Consider the following 21,226-nt stretch of genomic DNA (forward strand, 5'->3'; position numbering starts at 1 on the left):
TCAATAAACCTTGGTTAAACAAACTAGTACAAGATAAAATCCAACCACCAGCTTTTATTTGAAAGAAAGGAAGTAGGAAAGGACCATAGCACCAGAAACAGCGTACACATTTTTATATGTAATGTAAAAAGGCTAAAAAGATAAAGACCAGAGTTATTTCTTTGATAGGACAAAGATTCTTTCCTGCTAGAATCTCTATTAATTAGACTAGACTCAGCTGGATAAAGGTCTGATGGATATAAGGTAATTTCTCATGTACCTATGGTGAAGCAAGAGAGGAATGTACGTAAGTAGTAAAATCCCATCTACAAGTGCTATAAAATTTGGCAACTCAGATCACTACCCTATGTATGTCTATTCAGAACTTAAATGGAGTTTATTTCTGGGCAACCATGCATGCAACTACAAAATAACAGAACTATTGAGAATCAGTGTAAAATTGCCAAATGACCTAATTGCAGAGAAGCCTTCAGTTCCCTACAAAGTTCCTCAATCTACCAATGATTGGCATGAGTATGCAAATGTTATGCAAGATTATGACTGTCTACAAATTTGGGGAAAAGCTAAATTAAGACTTAAATAGGTATGCAGAATGCTTATCTTAGAGCCTGCTCAGCTGTTTCAGGTGCAGAACGTTTTCCTCCATCTGAGCAATGTTCATATAAAGTTTTGTATTTCTTTCACCTAAAAGTCTCCCTTGCTTTTGTCCCACAAGCTACTTCTTCAGCAGTTTTGGAAGTTCACTTTAGCATTTCTTTTTGTTAATTTATATGTTAGAAAGCTGCCAACTAGGCTACTATCCAAGGAAGAGCTAAGTGCACTGAGCTCCATTGTGAGTTTAAGGAGCTGTTTAATCTTGCACTAGGCTGTGTTCCTGGTTGGGGACAGTTTCAGGCTGCTCAGTGGGGAAGAATCTGACATATTTTGGTGAATTAGAGTGTGGTGTTAAATCAGTAAATACAAGATTTCCTTTGGGAGGCATCTTACACTTGAAAAAAACCTACTGTTGATAGATTATGTCTGATGAGATATACGTGTCTATGTCAGAAGCCTCCATTGGACAGCTGTGAAAGTTCTGCCAATGTTACTGCTTAGATAAATCCATGGAATTTCCTCCAGGAGCTGTGCAACATCAGTAAAGATGCACCGGTAAAATTAAAGTGGGATGAAGTTGTGGAAAGGATGAAGTGGTTCAGGGGAAATCCAGGATATGAGTTCAATCACAGTACTTGAATACTTTTACTTTCCACACAAGAACCAACCATGTACAAGAGAGAATATGCTTCTCCACCCTCAGCGCATTTCCACTGGGATGCATGTTAGGCTAGGTTTGTTTAATCATGATTTACTGACTCATAGTTGGCCATATTCACAGCTTATATCCTGAGGACCAGAAGACCAGGGCAGCTGCCTACATCTCTTCAAATTATGTTACCTATGCAACAAATCACACACCAAATGCTACCTCTCTCTACCTAAAATTGCAGTCTCCCCTTGCATGTTTATGGGAGAGCATATATATGAGGGTTGCTTTCTCCTCCAGTACTGTTTTGGCTCAAATCTCCCTTGAGTTACGTTTGGTAAATTTAAAAAGGTCCTTAAAATGCTTCTTTCTTTAGGATGTTTATGAAGCTGGAAGAACTATTAGTTGCAATACCTGATACCCCTTTAAGCTACGACTATGCTGGAATTAGATAACTGATTATTATACTGTTTATACTTTGTGTGATTTTAATGTTTTGCTTCTACAAATAGATGTCTACTTTTTAATTTATTTTAAACATGGGAGTCAAATGAGTTGCAAAGGAAAGATGATCATTATCTCTCTGTGCATGTTAAAATTTAAGAGTTAAATCTTTACTTTAAAATAAAACCCTCGTATGTGCCTTCCCCTTACTTGCAGTGCAATCTCCAACACACTGTTGAAAAGCTGGTGCAACCCCCAATCCAGCAAAAGTGATGCACACTGTGCTAAACCATGGTTTGCACATCTCAATGGCTGGGCTCATAAAACATGCCAAGCCAAAACAAAACAAACTACATTAGGGCAACAACGTATAAACTCCCTTCAAAACATATTATGGAGAAATCTGATGAAGGGAAAGTACAGTTTTGCACAAAACCACCTATCTCGAGTATACATATTGCCAACCCTCTTCCTAGAAAATCAACAGCACTCTTTACTTGCACAAATGAGGCAAGCAGGACCTAGCAACCCACTCAGATAAGCAAAGAGTCAGTTGCTTATAAAATCCAACTGTTACAACTGTCTTTTATACTGTGTCTCTCTATGCCTTCCTGTATCTGATAACTGTGTTTCGACTAAAACCAGTATTACGTCTTGCCATGGAGATCTGCTCTCATTGCAGCCACTGCCCCTGCTGATCCCAGACTCTGACCCCTTCTGACTTGCAGGATCACAGTTCAGCAGAACAAGTTGTTCTTCCCTGGACACACATTTCATGGCAAACACTGAGCTGTACCCTCACAGCCACTGTGGTCTCTGCCCACTTCTCCCACAGGCAGAGACAACCCCACTCCTACTTCAGACCCCCTCAGAAATGCCTCCATGCATCCAGGTCCAAAGACTAATTGCTCCTGCTGCTGATTTGGGCTTGTTCACTCTCTGTGCCCCCAGTGGCTTTCCACCCACTGGGCCAAGCCTGACAGTGTTTGCAAAACATGCTTGAGCAGGCCAGTTAAAAATCTATCCCAAGATCTGTTGCCAACATAGGCAGCCACAATGCTAAGCTTGGTTAATGTTAACCTTTTTTTTTTTTTTAATGGTTCAGTGCAGTGCAGAGTTCTCACATTGTGGGTCATGGCTACTCAAGGGTTGAGAGCAATTGGGGGAGGGTCACAATTTTTAAAAAACCTACTCAGGCTTGCTGTTGAAACCCATCTGGGCTTTGATCCCAGTTTTGCCTGCACAAGCCTACAAAGTTTGAGAACCCTTATAATATGCATACATTAAAATCCAATGGTTAAAAATAAGTATATTTATTTCTGCCTAGCCTTAATCCCAGAAAAATTACTAATGTTATGCACAAGGGGTTACACAAATTCCTGTAGCATTTTAGGAGGTCCCAGCAGAGCAAAGCATGAGAACTCCTAGCTTGGGGTGTTGTGAGATCTCTGACCATTTGGTTATGATTCAATATTTATTTATTTAATCAAATTTATATGGCCACCTGTCTCACACAAGATGACTCTGGGCAGCGTACAACGAAACCAATGATTTACACATATTACAAAATCAGTTAAAACAATTACATTAATTGTTAAAACCAAGACTGCGAGGGTCAAAATCAGAATATTATGCATGATGTAGCCACTGCACAGGCTCCTTGCTTCAGGCCTGATGAAAAAGCCATGTTTTGAGGGCTTTCCAGAAGGCCTCAAAGTGATAAAACAGGTTAAGTCAATAATCAGGTTAAGCATTTGTGAACCAAGCACCAAGATGTGCTGGTCAAGATGCACAGTGGCTAAAGGTGTGGCTTTTACTTCTACACCCGAAGCAGCGCATCATAATCAATTAAAATAATTAAACAATTGTCGTCTCTCGATAAGAGGTGCAGTCAATGCATCGCCCACGGTAAAACAGGTCCTGTGGCTTAGGATGCCACCCCGGGCTCATGCCAGTCCCACCTCCGCCCTTGACTTTCCCGAGGGCGACTTTCCAGACGCGGCGATCGGAGGTGACGGTTCCTGCGCCCCCGCCCATCTCCCAACTCCGGCTGGGGTGCTCAGCCGCCCAATGCCTGATTCAGTTTGGCAAGCATCCGCCGGCTGTGCGGATCCCACTGCCCATAACGCGCGTGGCTACTGGCTGGGCATGTGCGGAGTTGTAGTCCAACGCAAGGGGAAAGTTGGTTGGGAGAGGAAACCCACAGCCGAGAGAGCACCACGTTGGGGGAGGCTGCGATCTTCGACGGCTGAGGGACTGAGCGCGCGATGCCAGCTCTTCTATTCCCAAGACCTGCCGGCTCCCCTCTCCGTGGGGCGGCCCCCGCTCCCCCGAAGGGGAGATGCCCCGGTGCCCCCTTCCCGCGCTTTCCGCGCTCCTCCCTCCCCTCAGCCACCCCTCCTCCCCCTCCCCGCTTTCCCGCGCGTCCGCTGGCGGGGGAGTCCCGGATGTTGGCCCCTTGCGCCGCTCTGGCTTCCATAAAAACGTCCTGGCTTCCATAAAAGGGCAGCGCCTCCCTCTCCTTCGCCGCCCAGTCGTCCCTCTCCCTCCCCTGCTCCTCTTTCCCCCCCTCTCCGTCGCCATCCCCTCAGGCGGCGCCCCCGGGGGGCGGGGAAGGCTTCGGGGGGCGGTGGCTCCCGTCCTGGCTACGTCCGCAGGGCGGAGAAGAGAAGCGAAGCGGCCGGGGACCATCGGGCGAGGCAGGCAGAGGGCAGCGGCAGCGGGGGCTTTTCCGTCACGCTCGCAGCCCCGCCGGGGGAACCGCAACGCACGCGCGCGGCAGAGCGGAGCCGGGGGGGCCGCTTGAAGGGAAGCGAGGTACGGGCGGGCCGGCGGGGGCTTTTCGCCTCGCGCGGAAAAAGAGGACGGGGCTCCTTCGTTTCTCCTCTGCTTCCACGTCATCCTTGCTCGGTCGGTGGGCGCAGGGACAGCGGGAACCTTGGGATCCGTGTGGGGGTGGCGAGGGAGAGGGATCTGGGGGTTGCGTGGAGGGTTCGTGCCCTCCTCAGGGTCCTAGTCCCTTTTGAGGTGACCAGCTTGCCTTCTCTGCTCTCTCCTATGCAAATTACGCTCGCACGCGCTTTCAGCGGTCTCATCTCACTCCCCGTCCTTTCCACCCTTTTTTTTCAAGCCTTCTCTTCTTTGGCTTACCTGAGAGGTTAGCCTTTTTCAGAAAGGCGTTTTTATTTCATGTGATCCGAGATCCAACAGGCACATCCTCCTCCGTGAGCATTATTTTGGAATGGGATATCCATTGCTCCTTTCTTTTCCTTGCCTACTTCAGCCCTACAAAATCTGAGTAATGCTTTCTCTTGTCCCTTGGAAAAGGAGCTTGCAAAATTTTCTTCCCTATGTAGAGCCACTTATCTGTGCTCCTTTAAAATGCTACTTTGTTAAGATGTTTATGCAATCTTTCTACAACAGTGAATATATCTATGTTTTGTAGGATGAGTATTGAAGAGTAGGAGATCATGGAGGTTATTATTATGGCTGAAAGGATGTGCTTGCTCTGATGAATTAGTCAAATTTTCTTGAGTAGTTAGATCTTAGAGGGAATATGAATCCTGAACTTCGGGGTCAAAGGGACTTTTCTCATTAACATATTGTAAGGACAGATAAGATCCTGAAGAAGGGAATCTTTGTTTAAACATACCTGCAAGTTGAAGCTTCAGTTTATGTTCCCTTTAAGCTTACATAGCCCTTGCTAGGCAGCTAGAAATCTGTAATCTGGGTCCACCCTCCCCCGACTGCCTTCCTAAGTAAATTGAGCTGAGCTGGGAACTTTCTTAGTTTTGTTACTTCTTTAGAGTTGATTTTAGGGAGTTTGTTTCCCTTCCTTGGATATTTCTTTTTCCTGCTCTCTTCCGTCTATTTTCCTCATTGCTGTGATTTTGTTCACTTGAGTGGGGAAGTAGGGGAGCGGCTCATGAGCTGGGAGCATGAAGCTTCAGCTTAACTAATGAAATGAATGCCATTTCCTCTGTTTCAGCAGGAAGGAGGAACGATGGCTCTGGACGGTATACGGATGTCAGATGGCTGCTATGCTGATGGAACGTGGGAGTTAAATGTGCATGTCACAGACTTGAACAGAGATGTAACACTGAGAGTCACTGGGGAAATACATATTGGTGGCGTCATGCTGAAACTGGTGGAAAAACTTGGTAAGTTGCAATAGACAGTAGGAATTACAAAGTTGGTGCTTCTCTGAATGCTGGATAGGGAAATGAGTATTTGCTTTTTTTTTTTTTTTTGCTAGAGGAACTTGTTGAAAGAGATCATCAGGCAGCCTACAGGATGCAACAGAACCACTGAATCTACATCTGCCTGTACTGACATATTACAATTGCTGCTGGGTATTTCCTTGCTTTATAGGATGACCCTGAGTTTCTTTACAACATTCTACTTGAGTAGAAACACGTTCAAATTTCATAGAGAAATACAGTGACCAGTGATAGAATATTATCCTAGCTAATAGTATAGCAAACTGCTCCTTTGATGATCCCGCATATTTAAGATTTAAAAAAAAATTCAGTAATTATGAGGAACCTCTCATTTGTTTAACACTAGAACAGCTAAATTTTGTGATGCTGTGATATATGTGCTTAAATCTGAAGACAGATTTAAACCCATCTGAAGAATGTATTTAATTATTTAGAACATTTATATGGCTGACCATCTTAAATATATAAATATATAAATTTATATATATAAATATATATAAATATAACATCTGGTTGGCAAACAACCAATTTACCAAAAAAAAAAAAAAAATCCCATCACCAAAGTTAAAAATAATCCAATATAAGGAAAAAAAAAAACCCCACCTGAGGTATCATATAACAGTTTCACAACAATGAACATCTGTATTAGGCTCCCCTAACATCTTGGCCCTAATGCCTAGGGACCAACTGGATCATAACAGCCTTCTGGAAAGTAGAGAGGGTCAGGTCATCCAGATCTCGGGGGCAGTCTGTTCCATAGGGCAGGCACCACGCCCTGTACTATGATGAGTGCTTTGATGAACTTTTAATTAGAGGCTGCAGTTGAACATTGCAAGTAAAAGGGCTACATTGAAGTGTTTAAGCTGAAAATGTATATTGCAGAGAAACCTAATATTCTCCCTGACATATTTTAACATGCTGTTTGTTTATTGTGAGATATTATTTGAATGTGCAGCCAAAAGGAGAATAATTCAATGAAAGCTTTTATTGCTCCGCATGTTAGATATGCTAGCCTTTCTATGCCTCCTGAAATACTGAACAATGTGCTGTATATACAAGCTTCATATAGAAGTTATCCTGCTTGATCCTCTGTTGCTTCTTGTGTTGTCATTGACATGGGGTCCTCTGTTAGGCAAACTGAGAAAGGGTAATTAGCACATCTTAACCTGTGATTTAAATATTACTCTATTCTTGGGTTGCCATGGCAAAGAGCTGTGGCTGGTTCAGTTTGCTTCTTTACCCTCAAGTGTTCTGTTCTTCTGTGAGAAGGGTTCTGAACTAACCCTGTACAGTATCACAAATGTGGCATAAATAAAAAGCAATTTTACTTATTCTTTTCTAATTGCAGAGAAAATTAGGAAAAGTTCTCCAAAGATTATATGATGGAAAAATTCTAACACAATGCTTTATTGTGGTAGTTATTCTTTTATCTTTTGGCACATAAAATATTCAATTAACTTTTTAGACTAACTGCTTGGGTAAGAAGAATCTTTGTCTATTGTTGCAAAAATATATACTCCTTTGCAAGAATGTTTTGCTGCCATAGCAAAGTTTTAATTCTGGTTTTCTGAAGTGTGTGGAGGTGACCACTTTCCTTAGTCAAATGACCTCGAGTCTGATGGTGTTATGGCTTGTATTACAGTCTCACAGATAATTATACCTACAGCAACTAACAGTTTCTTCCATTTTAGTAGTACATCAAACCTTCTGATTAAATCACTGTGAATCACTGGCAATCTTTGATGGGCATGGCCTTAACTTTTTGCTATTACTGCTAACGCTGCTACCTCTTATGTAGGCATACATACAGCATATTTGTTTGACATGACATAGGCTATGTCTTCGAGGTTAGGATCTCACTGAAGTACATGTATATTACTAAATTACTTGGCACCATGTTTTCAATCTTGAGCATTAAGTGCTAAAGTTCTTGTCTTGATACCAAATGCTGACTGACTGACAGACAGATAGATAGTTGGTAAGCTAAAATGTTCCTTCTGTTAAAATACATCTGAAATTAGTTGGTGCACTAAAAACAAACAATCCCTATCTGGTCTGTAGCACATCTTTGGTTCTATATAAAGAACTGATTTGTTAATTAGTTACCCACTTGTATAATTTTTGTGCAGTTAACCTCCCCCCCCATCCTGTATTGTATTAACATTTTACAGTGATGTAATAAGGAAGGAAAAGCAGATATAAATACTTGCTTCAAAGGGAAGCTTGTGTTTGTATGAAAGACTTATTTAGGCTTGATTTGATTTTAGAACTGGGAAGTCAAAGATTGCTTAAATGAACTGTGGGGTCAGCATTCAATTTTATTCAGTTTCTACACATTTCAAAATATTATTGTCTTTTTCATATATGCCAGTATATAGTATTAAATCTGAGTGTTGCTGATGACTTCGATATATAATTTTCTTAAATGTAGAGTGGAATCTGGAAGAGAGAAAAGTAGCTGTTAAGTTTGGTTTCATTCAGACCACTGTGGATTTGAATGACTGTTCCTTATAGCACTGTTATATTTTGTTATTGTTTGTAATGGTTTTTATTTTGATGTTGTTTTTTGTGAGGGTAAGCCACTTTGAGCCTTGTTGAATTGAGTGGCATATAAACTGTAGTAAATAAATAAAATAATAAACAAGCAGCTCATAAAGATTATTCCTGAAACTGTTTTGCAGCTGGGTTGATAATTCAGAAACAAGACAATCTAGCCCATTTTATGTGATATCTCAAGACACTGATGCTTAATAGCTATTTAATAGCTCTTTTAGTTTTTTCCCCCAAGTAGCCTAATCTCTGACATCAGATAGTAAAAAATATTTTATTTCATTGCCTGCTATATTATAAAATCCATATGTATTGCAGAATTTCAATAGTGAAGACTGCTCCTTTGTTGCTTGAGTTGATTCTTTTTTAAGTGTTCAGACTGAGAAATTAGGGGTAGGAGTGTGTAAAACATAGAAGGGAAAAAGCAAAGCAATTCTTCAAAACTTTGTTGCTGCTTTGATTTAATATGTGGATTGCAAAATGCTAAAAGGGGTGGCTTCTTTAAAAATACACCCTTTAATTTGCAAATATATCCTTAAATTTGTGGATGCTAAAGGCTCAGTTTGTAGTCCTATTTTGATATGTCAAGAGGCAGAAAGGAATTAGGAGATTCATTATTCAATGGAGAGATGATTCAGAATTTGTTATTTCATCTTGTGAATAGCATAGAAGTACTATAAAATCAGTGATCTTTGGTGTTTCATTTGGATCTGAAGCCTAAGATGTGTACACTACTCTGCAGTAGATATTACTGTGAAACATCTAATCTAGGGATATTTGTAGCTTCTGTATACTGTTTGTGGTTACTCTTTGCTTTTGATTATGCATTTGCTTTGATAATATATACTAGAACAGAACATGTTGGGGTGAACAAGATAGGTCTATACAGCGTTAATCTGAATGTATGTCAGATTCTAAATTATATTGTCTATTAAAAAGCTCAGAGTACCATGCAAGTAAATATGTCATGAGATTTATGCTAGTAATGGATGTTAGCTGGAACATGTCTTTTTAATAAATTAGACTATTTTTCATTGTACTGACCTTTAAAACAAAACTGCAAGCTCTCTGAATAGTTTTATTTTGTCTTTTTAGTATATCCTATTTATCAAATTATTCTTAAAAGTCTTGAGATAGCAATATTTGTTTGGTATAGAAGTACTCTGCATGCATCCTCTTGTTAATGGCATAAACCAGTTTTGCTAACATTCTTACAAACTCTAATAAAAATGAAAGTACTGTAAACATAGTGGTCACTTCTCCAATTGTCCATCTGCTGTTTATAACATTATTTATAATCTGTATCATATTTCATATCTTACTAAAGACTGATTCTAAGCATGTTATTAACAAGATGCTGAATTATTTACATGAAGCAGATACATATATAATGTACCTTGTCATTACAATAGGAATAGGCATCATAGTATTCTCCCAAATATTTGAGGAGTAAAATTCCCATGTTCTCTTACTATGAGCCATGCTGTTTTAAGAAAATAGAGATGCATCACAGGTGATAAATAGGAAGGACTCATCCAAATTCATATAGCTCTAAGTATAGCTGTAGGCTTAGGATGTTGCTATATGAACAGCCCCATACCGCTAAAATAACATGTGAAAAAAATCTGTTGAATCATGCTTGCATCTTATATTTTGTTATAGGGATTGAGGTAAAAGGTTTGGCTGTTCTAGATGGCTGCCCTTGTTTCAAAGAAATTTTGATTATTTTACTACTGATGGGTACAAAATTAAGTTTGCTTTAACAGCTGATGCTGCAGTTGTGGAGCACTTCCTAACAAGGTTTACCAGAATCTCACTCATTTGTATTCTTTACCTAATGAGATCAGTGATTCAGGTTTTTGATAGATCATTTTGTTGAACTTTTCTTTGTTTTTTTGTTTTTGGGATACATGTAGCATGGACTTTAAGAACAAGTATTCTACTTACATCTTAGCTTTTCTGTTGTTCCTGATCACATTGGTACTGCCTGATTTTGAAACAGTTGAATTAAATCTGCACTTAGTAATGAACAGTGGGGTAAACAATACTTCAAGCCTTTCCTTCACTTTTTTGAACAATCTATTTAAAAAAAAATTATTGGCATGCATAGTTCAGTAAGCAAGAATTCATCTACTACTCATTCATAGGTTAAACTTCATCATTTTGCCTGGTGTTCTCAGCATGGAACAAACTGAGAGACATTACCTTCCACTTTCTTCCTTCCATGCCTAATCCTTGATATCAGTCATAGAAAAGAGGTTGCTAGATATTTGTAGCTGGATATTTGTCTTCTGCTTAAAAGTTTTGTTAACTTTTTTTCCCGCTTCTCAGATTTGAGAAGCTGAATGGATTTAGGATAGAATATACAAGTCTTCCTTGTGTATTCTGTTTCCATGCCTGTTCAGCTTTCTGGTTCTGAAAATTTTGATAAGGAATATTTGTGTTTATGTAAAACAGGTATGCTGTTGAGGTTTCTGTCCATTAGGCATGCTTCAATTCCTGTGCAGCTTCAAAAGTGATTTGTGATCTTTAACTTTCTAGATATTTTTATTGAATTTAATCCCTAGAAATATAATAGAATATTTTCCTTGAATGCCTTTCAAATTCTAGAAAATGAAGACAATAAGTTCTAATTTTTCTTTTCAGAAGAAAATTCAGGAAATGAACATTTTTAAATGGCTGATAACTCTGCATCCCTCAGTTTTAATGAAGACTTATGAAGTATTATGAATAAAACAACAGGAAAAGCAACTTTATTGATTTACCAGTTGTATTTGCAATTGAGGTTTTACAGTAATGGAAGTAAGACTTCCAAATTCATTGAGCTGAATTTGCAATGTCTCCCCTTAAGCCATTATGATAAATAAAAACAAATTATCACTGTTTCTGTTTTTCTTTAAATGTTAACTTTAAATCATTTTTTCCCTTCAAATAACTTTTCCCTTCTCTTTCTGGGTTTTTTTTTTTTTCATTTTAGTTTGAGTTTCTGGCTCATATTCAAAGTTTTATACAGGGAGATCTGCAGGCAGATTGGAGATTTCTTTCTCATTTTCTCTCAAATTTTCCTCCATTTCCTACTTAATTTCAAGAGGCTTTTAAAACTATCATGAGCTTAAATAAATAGTTTACGTTGTTCAATAGAGGACTGAGAAAGTGAAAAAAATCAGTAGTGCTTTTGGGGATTGCACATAACTGAGTGCCTTCAATTGTTTGCTGGGAGCATTAAAGAGATAGTGGATGAAGGGCTTCTGCAGCCTTTATTAAATATACCAGCAGAGGGTCAGCTAGGAGCAAAGTAAAAATGGGGTAGGGGAGAGGCTGAAGGAACAGCATTCCAAATTGTGTACCCCAAAGAATGCCCAATTGCATATAACTCTGTGAACAGATGTTATCTCCAAGTCAGGCATTTGCAAGTGCCTCTAATTTATAGGCTATTGCAAGTGTTTCCTTTCTACCAAAATAATTTTTTCCCTCTGATATTAGAAGTACCTTCCATCATTGTCTCATATGCCGCAGGGAAGTCAGTTTTGTATCTCTGCCAGAACCAGTGTTTAGAGGTGTAATACCCTCAATCTCCACTACCCTACCAAAATAAGTGAGCTTCTTTGGTGTAATCATCTTGCTTGAATTGCTCCATCCAAGGATGAAGGCTTCCTGTCCAAACAGAATTTGGGATCATACCAAGCCAGATAATTGTTGCTTTGAAGCACTATTTCTTTTCTTTATGACAGTCATGAATGATAGGAAATATCTGTAACAGATGTACTGTTGAGCTTTCCGTCCATAGGTTCCAAGTGCTAGCGCAGGAATGAACCAGGATTCAATGCAACTGTCTTAATAACTCACAGATTTTGACAGTTAAGGTGAATTACATGTCGTCAATATTTATATGAGCCGTGTACAGTAACTAAGTGTGACAACTCAGCTCTTTTTGCTATGTAGCAGTTTTAAAGAAAAGTCTTGTTTTTTTCTAAACTTGCAGGATTGCTCTTTTGTATTTTATTCCATTGCTATTAAACTGTCTGTAATTACAGTGAGAGAAAATGCACTCTACAAGGCCTGAGTAAAATTGAATTCAGATGTTTGTTTATATTAGCACTTTATTGCATGGTTCTCAAAACTTGTGATATATTCTTTATATTCTCCTATATTTTCTACAAATATTCGCTTGCAAGAAATTTTCCCTTGGGAAACTGTGGCTATGGTTTGTAACAAAGTGCAAGAGTAGGAACAAATGGGACATGTTCACCAACAAGCTTTAAATGACTTTATGTGCTAAACATCTATGGATGTTCTTTCTGAATAGGAAGTGACACAGAAAGTTTGTCATTCTCATTCAATTGGCATAATTTGCTGCAAAGCAGATCTAGTAATTGATTTGCCCTTGAACAAAAAATGTTACTTTGCTCACTACACATTTGTACTGAGCTGAATTTTTCTTCCCTAAGATTACTATTAAATATTACTGCTTAAGAATAATATAAACTGATTCAAAATGTTTTTCCATGTTGCTTTAAATAATTTTCATGCCTTTTGAATTATAGATTCCTTTACCACAACTTGAAGAATTAAACAACTGCTTTGGATTAGTCATAGAAATGGAATTTAATAAAATAGCTTATGCTGTTGAAATTATATGACAAATATATGCTTTTTTCCTATCTCTCCTAGTCATAGCTTATCAGGCAGTAATATGAACCATATAAGCATGCAAGTTTTAGCAAACCCTACATTTTACATGTACAGTTTTAGCTTTATTTTTTTTCTTATGTTTATAGAGATCTGCCCACAATTGTAATCTAATTTCAAAGTACTGTATTCAAGAATGGCCTGAAATTGAACTAGTGAGTATGATAAATATTATCAAAAAAGATTCCCGCAGATACCAGTTATCTCTCAGTCTTGCTATCAGTTCATTTGCACTTATTTACTTCCTAGGTAGACAGCAGTGATTATCTTGAGGCTTAATAATTACCTGCTTGAAAAGAATAAAATATTCTTGTCTCATGGTATTAAGAACACTGAGAAATAGCCTTCAAGCTTATTTGGTCTGAAAGACTGCAGTCTTTTTAACAATCCTAGACTCTGAATTGTTACACCAGGAGGGAACAAGGAAAGTTAGCTAGTACTTTTTTTTCCTTTGCATTCTAAGAGTGCATAGTGATCTTTCCCCAAGCTAGAGGAGACTTCTCTCTGAACTAAAAGTCCCTGTAGTGGTTTAGGCACCGAATTGTTGCAAATGAAAATAGAGTTTCTTGCACTGAAACTTACTTGGGTCCTTCTCAGTTAAGCAGAAAGAAATGTAAGAAACAGTCCTATATGGAGGCAAATAACTTAGACAGATATTTATATACCCAATAAAGAGATTTCCTGGCAGGGAGTGTGATTTCATTTTAATGTTACTCCTTTCGGACAAGGATCCAAAAATATCCTCCCAAGTTGCCCAGTTTTGTGCTACCATCTGCACAATACGGTCCACCATTATTTAGATTTAAAACTTCATAACATAGTATTTTACTTTGATATATTTTAGTACTTTTATTTTAATTTTAGATTAAATAATATTAATTGTTTTGTTTTATATATATACATAAATGTAAGATGGTTACTATTATATATTTTGATTGTATCTGGCCTTAGGGCTGTAATAAACGTGTTGTGTGAGATAGATAACTGCTCCAACTAGCATTGCATTGTCAAGCTATATTCTTGAGTATATCATTATTAGACTTGTCCACTTTACCCATATTGCTTAAGAAGTGTAACAACAGTATAAAAATTGTCACAAATATTACAAACATGGTTGTAAATCATCTTCAGGTAAATGATCAGATTTGACAGTACGGAAGAAAAAACCTGGCCATAAGCACCCCATTCTGTGTACTTTTTGTTATGCAATGTGTGTGCTGCTAAAATTGTTTTCACTTGTCCTTGGAAGTTGCTACAGGATATAAAGGCAAAAGTGGTAGCTGTACTATGTATACACACACTGTTGGAAATCAAAATTGGTATTGTGAATGGTTTCCCAGGCTGTGGGAAACAATGCAGATGGCAGGAGCATAATCATGGCACACTCCAATCTAATCATATTAATTACAAACTAGATCTGAAACTACTGCATGGTTTTTTAGTTTTGTACGCTGCCCAAAGTCCACTGGAGTTGCACGGCCAATAAATTTAAATAAATAATAAATTGAATAGAGTACAGTTTTATAGCTGAAATGTGTGTTAAGCCTTTTAACACCATTTAACAAACAAGAGAAGCAAAGAAGGGACTGTTTGGAGGTTTATAATATCCAGAACAGCACAAGTAACTTCCTGTTCTAGAATATTCACTTCTGTAAACAGACCACTTCCGGAATGGATGAATTAGCCCATTCATTGAATATTTTTCTCCTGGAATGGACAGTGCAGTTTTATACATAACTACTAAGCAAGCCCTAGATTTTGAAAAATAAAAGCTGAACTGATAGTATTTGAACCTAACACCATTACTTTAACACTATCTTGGCTCTACTATAGATGTATTAAGTAATTTTGTTACAGTTGCTTCCCTCTGCCTAATTGGAAATAATATGAGTCTGATCAATAGACAGTTGTTCATATCAAAATTTAACACAACTATAAAGTACTTAAACATATATCAGGAATGCTGGTCAGGGGCCTTATATCTGGTAGCTAAAGTGTGTAAACTGTGGAACTCTGGAAGCTCCATTGTTCCAACTGGCAGTCATAATGGCCATATGTTAATTATATGGACTGCATCTTTAAATCATATGCTACTAACACCATTAAATTACGTATGAGATACCACAGACTTCCTGAGAAAATTAAAATCCATTGACAGTTTCTCAGTGAATAGCAATCTAGCTACTATGGATGTTGAGGCCCAATACAACTAAATGCTATTACTAGAGCAACATGGTTGCTCTAAAATATACAGAAGCAGCTCATCTGTCATTAAGGTCACATCTGGATAGAAGGAACAGTCAAGATTAGATTAGAAGACGCATAAAGTCTGTTAGATTACAAAACAAAGAAGAATAAATACTGGCAAAGCCTTAAGTTTGGTTTTAACAATTAACTATCCAGGTTCTAAGGTTTAAGAATAGTATGTATCATAGCTATGCTGATTGTAGACCATGATTTGATGTTTGGATTTAAAAACCTCCCTATACAAACAATCCATGTAATTTTCTTGGCAGCAGTACAAAAATAGTTGTCACTCACTTCTGACGGTTTTGGGGGACAGGGGTGTTAGAAACATAAGAAAAAGCAATAACTGGCCAGACAGTCTAAAATACTGTATCTGGCCTGTATAATACCCTTCCCAAATAGACATTGTAAAGATTTATTTGCAGTGGCGTAAAAGTACTCATACAGCTTTTTATGTTAAATATACCTAATAATGGCCTTCTTTAAAAAAACAAGGCGAAGCTTTGTGTTCCAAGGATGACAGATCTGGGGTCTCACAATGTGCTCTCAGAATTCAGAATCTGCCCACTGACCCAAAAGGTTGGAGACTTTATAATAGATAAGGATATCATAGTAATAACAACACTGGAATTAGTTATTGGTTCTATATGACCATATAAATAGGTCATGTCATCATCCTAATATTGCTATCATGATCTAATACGCATTCAGATTAATATTTTGTCATGATTACTTTCTTGTAACAGTAGAATTAACCAGAGCTGCCAGCTTCCTTAAAGAGGAAGGACAGATTAAGGTGGCTCGCTCCAGGCACCTGTTAGATTTGGAGGGTTTCCATCAATATATGGGGATTTTCCCAATAATTCAGGGAGCAGTTCTACTGAGTACTTTGTTAACCTCTGGAGTACAGGGGCAGATTGGTCCTGGGTGGCCTCTTCTCTCTGATCCCATGTAGTTCCTTCAATTTTATACATGGAATTGTGCCACATCCAAAATTCAAGTTTTAGAATTTGTATTCTAATTTGACATATAATCTACATATTATTTACAGTATTGTCTTACTGTATTCTTTACCACCTATAGTTTCTCTTCTTTTTTTCATGATTTGAATTACATCAACCAATTACCTTTAAAGTTTAATAGAGACATGTTTTGATTAGCAAATGGATATGAAATAAGCATTTAAAGATACATTAAAATATATTCATATGATATTTTTCATGGAGAACATCTATGTGGTCGCTAAGAGTCAACAACAATGTGATGGCACATAATCAAGGACATAAAATATCAATGATATTTTAGATTTTCTGCCCACATTATTTAGTATGCTATTTAGTATGGAGTTGGACGGCCTATATAATTATTATTATTGACAAAATCACCATCAATCAATTACAAAAGGCAGCTTTACTTGGAACGGCTTATATCCTGTGACGATACCTTTAACACCATCAAACAACACCATCTGCCTATCCCAGGTCCTTGGGAAGGACTTGACAGGTGGATAAAGTGCCAAATCTAGTCTAAACACCTGGCTCATTATGTGACCAACCATCATCATCATCATATGTCTCAGACCCTTTTAAGAAAGGACAGACTATAAGAACCCATTAGTGTAAAATGTGAGAATCTGGCTGAGTATTTTGTAGATAGAAACCCTTACAATTGCTTCAAATTGGAAGCCAGATGGAATCTATTGATATGACAGTGCTGACATGTTATGAGGTGATGTGGAGGTTTCATCCTGTGAATCTTCAGGAAGTAGGCAGGATTCTCCATGATCTCAGCTCTGGTATCTCTGGGTTGGTCCCCTGCCCTACCTGGCTAGTGAAAGCTGCTAGAGAGAGGACTGGGAGCTGGATCCTGAATGAAGTCAATGCTTCTTTGAGGGAAGGTGATCTGAAAGAGGCCCTGGTCCATCCACTCCTCAGAAAGCCAATCCTGGTCCCTGCAGGTATGAACAATACCATTTATTTCCAACCTCCCCTTCTTAGGGGAAATTATTAAGAAAGCGATGGGGCTCCAATTGTCATGCTGAACAGAGGGAGGATTCTGATACAAAGAGTCCACTCTGGATGTGCTGGACAAATGTCAGCCCCAGGAATAGGCAAGCAATTGAGCACCTGTCGCTGACACTGCCAGCAGTCAGATGACAAGGGTCCTGTTCCCATGCAACTGCCCCAGACATAACCACACACTCTTGATAGCAGAACAGAGGTGTTTGGCATGCTTCCTTACCAGGGAAGAATGGAATCAGCCTTAATTGAGTCTCACCTGGAGGGGGACTTATATCTAAATAACCACTGGCTGGCACTTCTCCATATGGAACAACCAAACAGGACTCTCTGCACTTGAGAGCAACTTATGAACCTGGAAACACTGTCACAACCTTCCCATATATGCCTTGAACTGTGATCTGACCATGTTATGTGTCTTCTGACTTGGACTCATCGCAGGCAAACATTCTCTTCCTGTAAACCTTGTTGAAATATGTACATAACTACACACATCAGATTTCAGTAGTGTTGACTGTATCCTTCTGAGCTGCCTGTGGGCATTAGGAGGGCACAATGCTACAGTGGTTCCACCCCTCTCTGAGCTGACCATTTCAGTCTATGGTGGTGTGGATGAGAAATCAGACTCTGATGCTCTATTACAGGGTTCTTTGGGGTTTGGCCCTCTCCCTTATCCTGTTTAACATGTACATAAAATTGCTGTGAGAGGTTATCTCTCAGTTTACGTAACATATCAAAGTATGCCCATTTTTACATTGCCACTATGGGACCGATAAGAGACGTGGTAGAAATCTTATCTCAGTGCCTGGTGACGGTCAGGATCTGGGTGGGGAAAAATAGGCTCAGTTTCTATCCAAGCAAAATGGAGTGGCTGTTAATTCAGAAATCTCCTGATTCCAAAATTGTACCATTCTTCCCTCTTGATAGGGATGTGCTCTCTTAGAGATCAAGCTCTCACTGCCCCTGTTCAGCAAGCATGTGGATACCATGGCCAGGACGTGCTTTGGGAGTTTACCTGGAATGGGATGCCCTGAGGACAGTCATTCATGCTCTTCTCATCTTCCATTTTGATTGCTGCTACGTAGGCTACTTGGGTCTGCCTTTGAGGACCATCCAGAAATTTCAGCTGGCCTAGAATGCAATAGCTACTGTACTGCCTTGATATACCATTGTTGCAGGAGCTATGCTGATTGCCAATATGTTTCTGAATGCAATTCAGCATGCTGGTTGCTGCCTTTAAGGGATCGGGCTGGTTATCTAAGAGACTGCTTTTCATGCAAAGATTTTGTCGGAGAGTGCCAACTAAGGTCAGGTGGCAGGAGAGAGCCTGACAGTGGCATTCTCTGTTAGCAACTCCCTTCTGTTGGAACAGTCTGTTCCCTGAGGCAGCGATGGCCCCCCCACTCATGGACTTCCTGAGATTAAAACCTGCCTTTTTCTGAAGTCCTTTGAGGATTGACTGTGCAGCCATCGATGCCTATATTTTGTTATTTCCATTTTAATTATTTCATGTAATATATTATTGTTACTTTAATATTTGTACACTGCCTAGAGCTCACTAGGATTGAAGTTGCACAAATAAATACACAAAACAAGCATTGGGATGTCAATACTTTTGTGCTGTTTTAGCATTTATAGCTCTTTGTATAAGCATTGGTAGGGAATGGTGAGATGTTAGCTGACAGAGCCATTGGTGATTTTCCTTGCCAGTGGTCCACAGGTCCCCCACACTGCATCTGAATATGTGTGAGTCCTGAGAATGCCAACCCCCACCCCCTTTCACAGGAAGAATAGAGCAGTGTTTCTCAACCTTCGCAACTTTTAAGATGTGTGGACTTCAACTCCCAGAATTCCCCAGCCAGCAAGGGGGAACCATCTTAAAGTTGCAAGATTGAGAAACACTGAGCTAGAAGTTTGCTTTCCTCATAGGCTGCGTGGTTCATGGGGTCACGAAGAGTCGGACATGACTTAACGACTGAACAACAACAACAAGAGGGAGGAGATATGCTCTTGTGTATCCACAGAGCAATCAATTTTGTGTAAACTGGTCAATTTGATGACGTGCAGTAAACTGGTAATCTGGAAGACCTCTATACTACAATTGATCCTGGATATTAGTACTACTAAAGCCTGTTATGTGTAAGGGGAAACTCTTCCTATTATTATTATAAGCTAAAAGATATATTTAGAATATAAGGAGGGAAGACTGATATTACTTCTCCAGTTTAAGCCCTGTCATTTTGAGGGACCTGCAGGGAGTACTGCTTAGTGGGTTCCATTCTTTTAATTATAATGCAGCTGCAATGTCAACCTTGTTTCTCCTGTGGGAAATCTGCTTAATTTCAACATGTTTATGTGGTGACAAACATACATAAATTATCTCAGTTTGCTGAAATTAATGCATTAGTCAAGGTTGAAATCATCAGTCAGGTTTGAAATCTTTGTTCAGTAAGTTGAAATGTTGATGTTACTTTTTGAATGTCTGTGATAGAGGAAGCTAGCTTCAAGTCTTAATTTGCCCGACGTTGTTCAAAAGAATTACTCCTCTTTTCCTGAACACACACCTTCTGAACAACCTCTTTGACCCCTCTTGGCAATATAACTATTTCTAGGCCATCTCAACATTTCTTTTTTTGCATCAGCTGTTAGAACTTTCTGAACTTTTGCCAGCTTTTAACTTTCTGTAACTTCTTTCAATTACCGATAAAGGTTTGAAACACAAATACTTTAGCTTTTATGTGCACAATTAGTGCAGATCTGATATTGTTGATTTCTTAGCCATGGATAAATTATCAGAAGCCACAGTGGAGGGTTGTTGATCTGGTTCTCTTTTCTTCTGTTGTTAAATTTGGTGTTAGCATGATATGTACAATCAGCATTTGATACCAGGTTTTTAGTAGATGCACTAAAGTTAGTTATAGTGCTATAGATATTAACTGTGAAAGCTGTGAGGAAAAGGCTGTTTTAAAAAAAAACACCCTGAAATTCAACTACTTCTTCTATTGGCAAAAGTCCTATCTGCCTGGGGAAGATGGCAGAAGGAAATTATGCTTCCTTAAAACTCCCTCCATTCCCCAGTTGTGCTCTCTCAATCAAGAGAGTCAATGGCATAAATTTGGAGGGGGGAAGGACATGAAGTTTCCAATTCATAGACCGATTTTTATATAAGTATTTCCAGATCATCTGTCAAGGTAAACAGTCTTTCAATTTAGCTTTTACCACAAATGAGACAATGCTATTCCATAGATACTAGTTTCCAGATGATGTGCCTGTAACCTGTAGCTTCAGGATATAAACTTTGTTCAAGCAAAATTAAATACTGTAGAGAAAGCAAACGTTACCTTATTTAGCCGGAAACATAAAAGTTTAAAAGAGAAACCATAAATTTTATAGTGAAGAGCAAGTATATTTTTAGAGCAGACTTCAGGCTTGACAGATTTACCACATTAAACTAAACCTATAATCAGGACATCAAAAGATCAGTGCTTGGTCAGAGTAAAGGCCAGTCTAGCTTGGTACAGTAGTTGGTTTCTACAGTGGCTGCCCCAATATCTCTGGGACGCCCCAAAGTAGAATACGAATGCGGTAGAATGCTCATGTTCCCTGGTTGTGTTAAGAAGCACACAAGTAGTCTTGTCTCCCATGAAATTTCCCTTGGCTACTTAAAGCTGGTTTAGACAGAAATGGTATTGCTGTCACTAGCAGCATTTCTGATTAACAAGATTAACTTTATAATATTGAATTCTGCCACCTACAAGAAGCGCTAAATAGTCCAGTACTGTAAGTTCTTTTTGTGGGTCGTTTACATGCGACAC

At 38.9% G+C, this 21,226-nt stretch overlaps 1 protein-coding gene across 7 annotated transcripts in view; it reads left to right on the top strand.

The window, feature by feature from the left end:
- Nucleotides 1-4,296: 4,296 nt before the first annotated feature.
- The window catches only part of FERMT2 (FERM domain containing kindlin 2), a 93,199-nt gene continuing 76,269 nt past the window's right edge, over nucleotides 4,297-21,226 (top strand). The window contains exons 1-2 of one of the 7 annotated variants that reach the window (XM_007424099.3): nucleotides 4,297-4,504; nucleotides 5,679-5,847. In XM_007424099.3, coding sequence (XP_007424161.1) covers nucleotides 5,691-5,847 — 157 coding nt within the window. In that variant the 5' untranslated portion in view covers nucleotides 4,297-4,504; nucleotides 5,679-5,690. Of the gene's footprint in view, nucleotides 4,598-5,675; nucleotides 5,848-21,226 lie in introns of all 7 variants that reach the window. The other 6 variants (XM_007424097.3, XM_025164030.2, XM_007424098.3 and 3 more) reach the window with 6 other exon arrangements.

Source organism: Python bivittatus, unplaced genomic scaffold, assembly GCF_059951505.1.
Source record: "Python bivittatus isolate LINGU-HERP-01145 unplaced genomic scaffold, Pbiv_v1 ctg000580_np1212, whole genome shotgun sequence".
NCBI lineage: Eukaryota > Metazoa > Chordata > Lepidosauria > Squamata > Pythonidae > Python > Python bivittatus.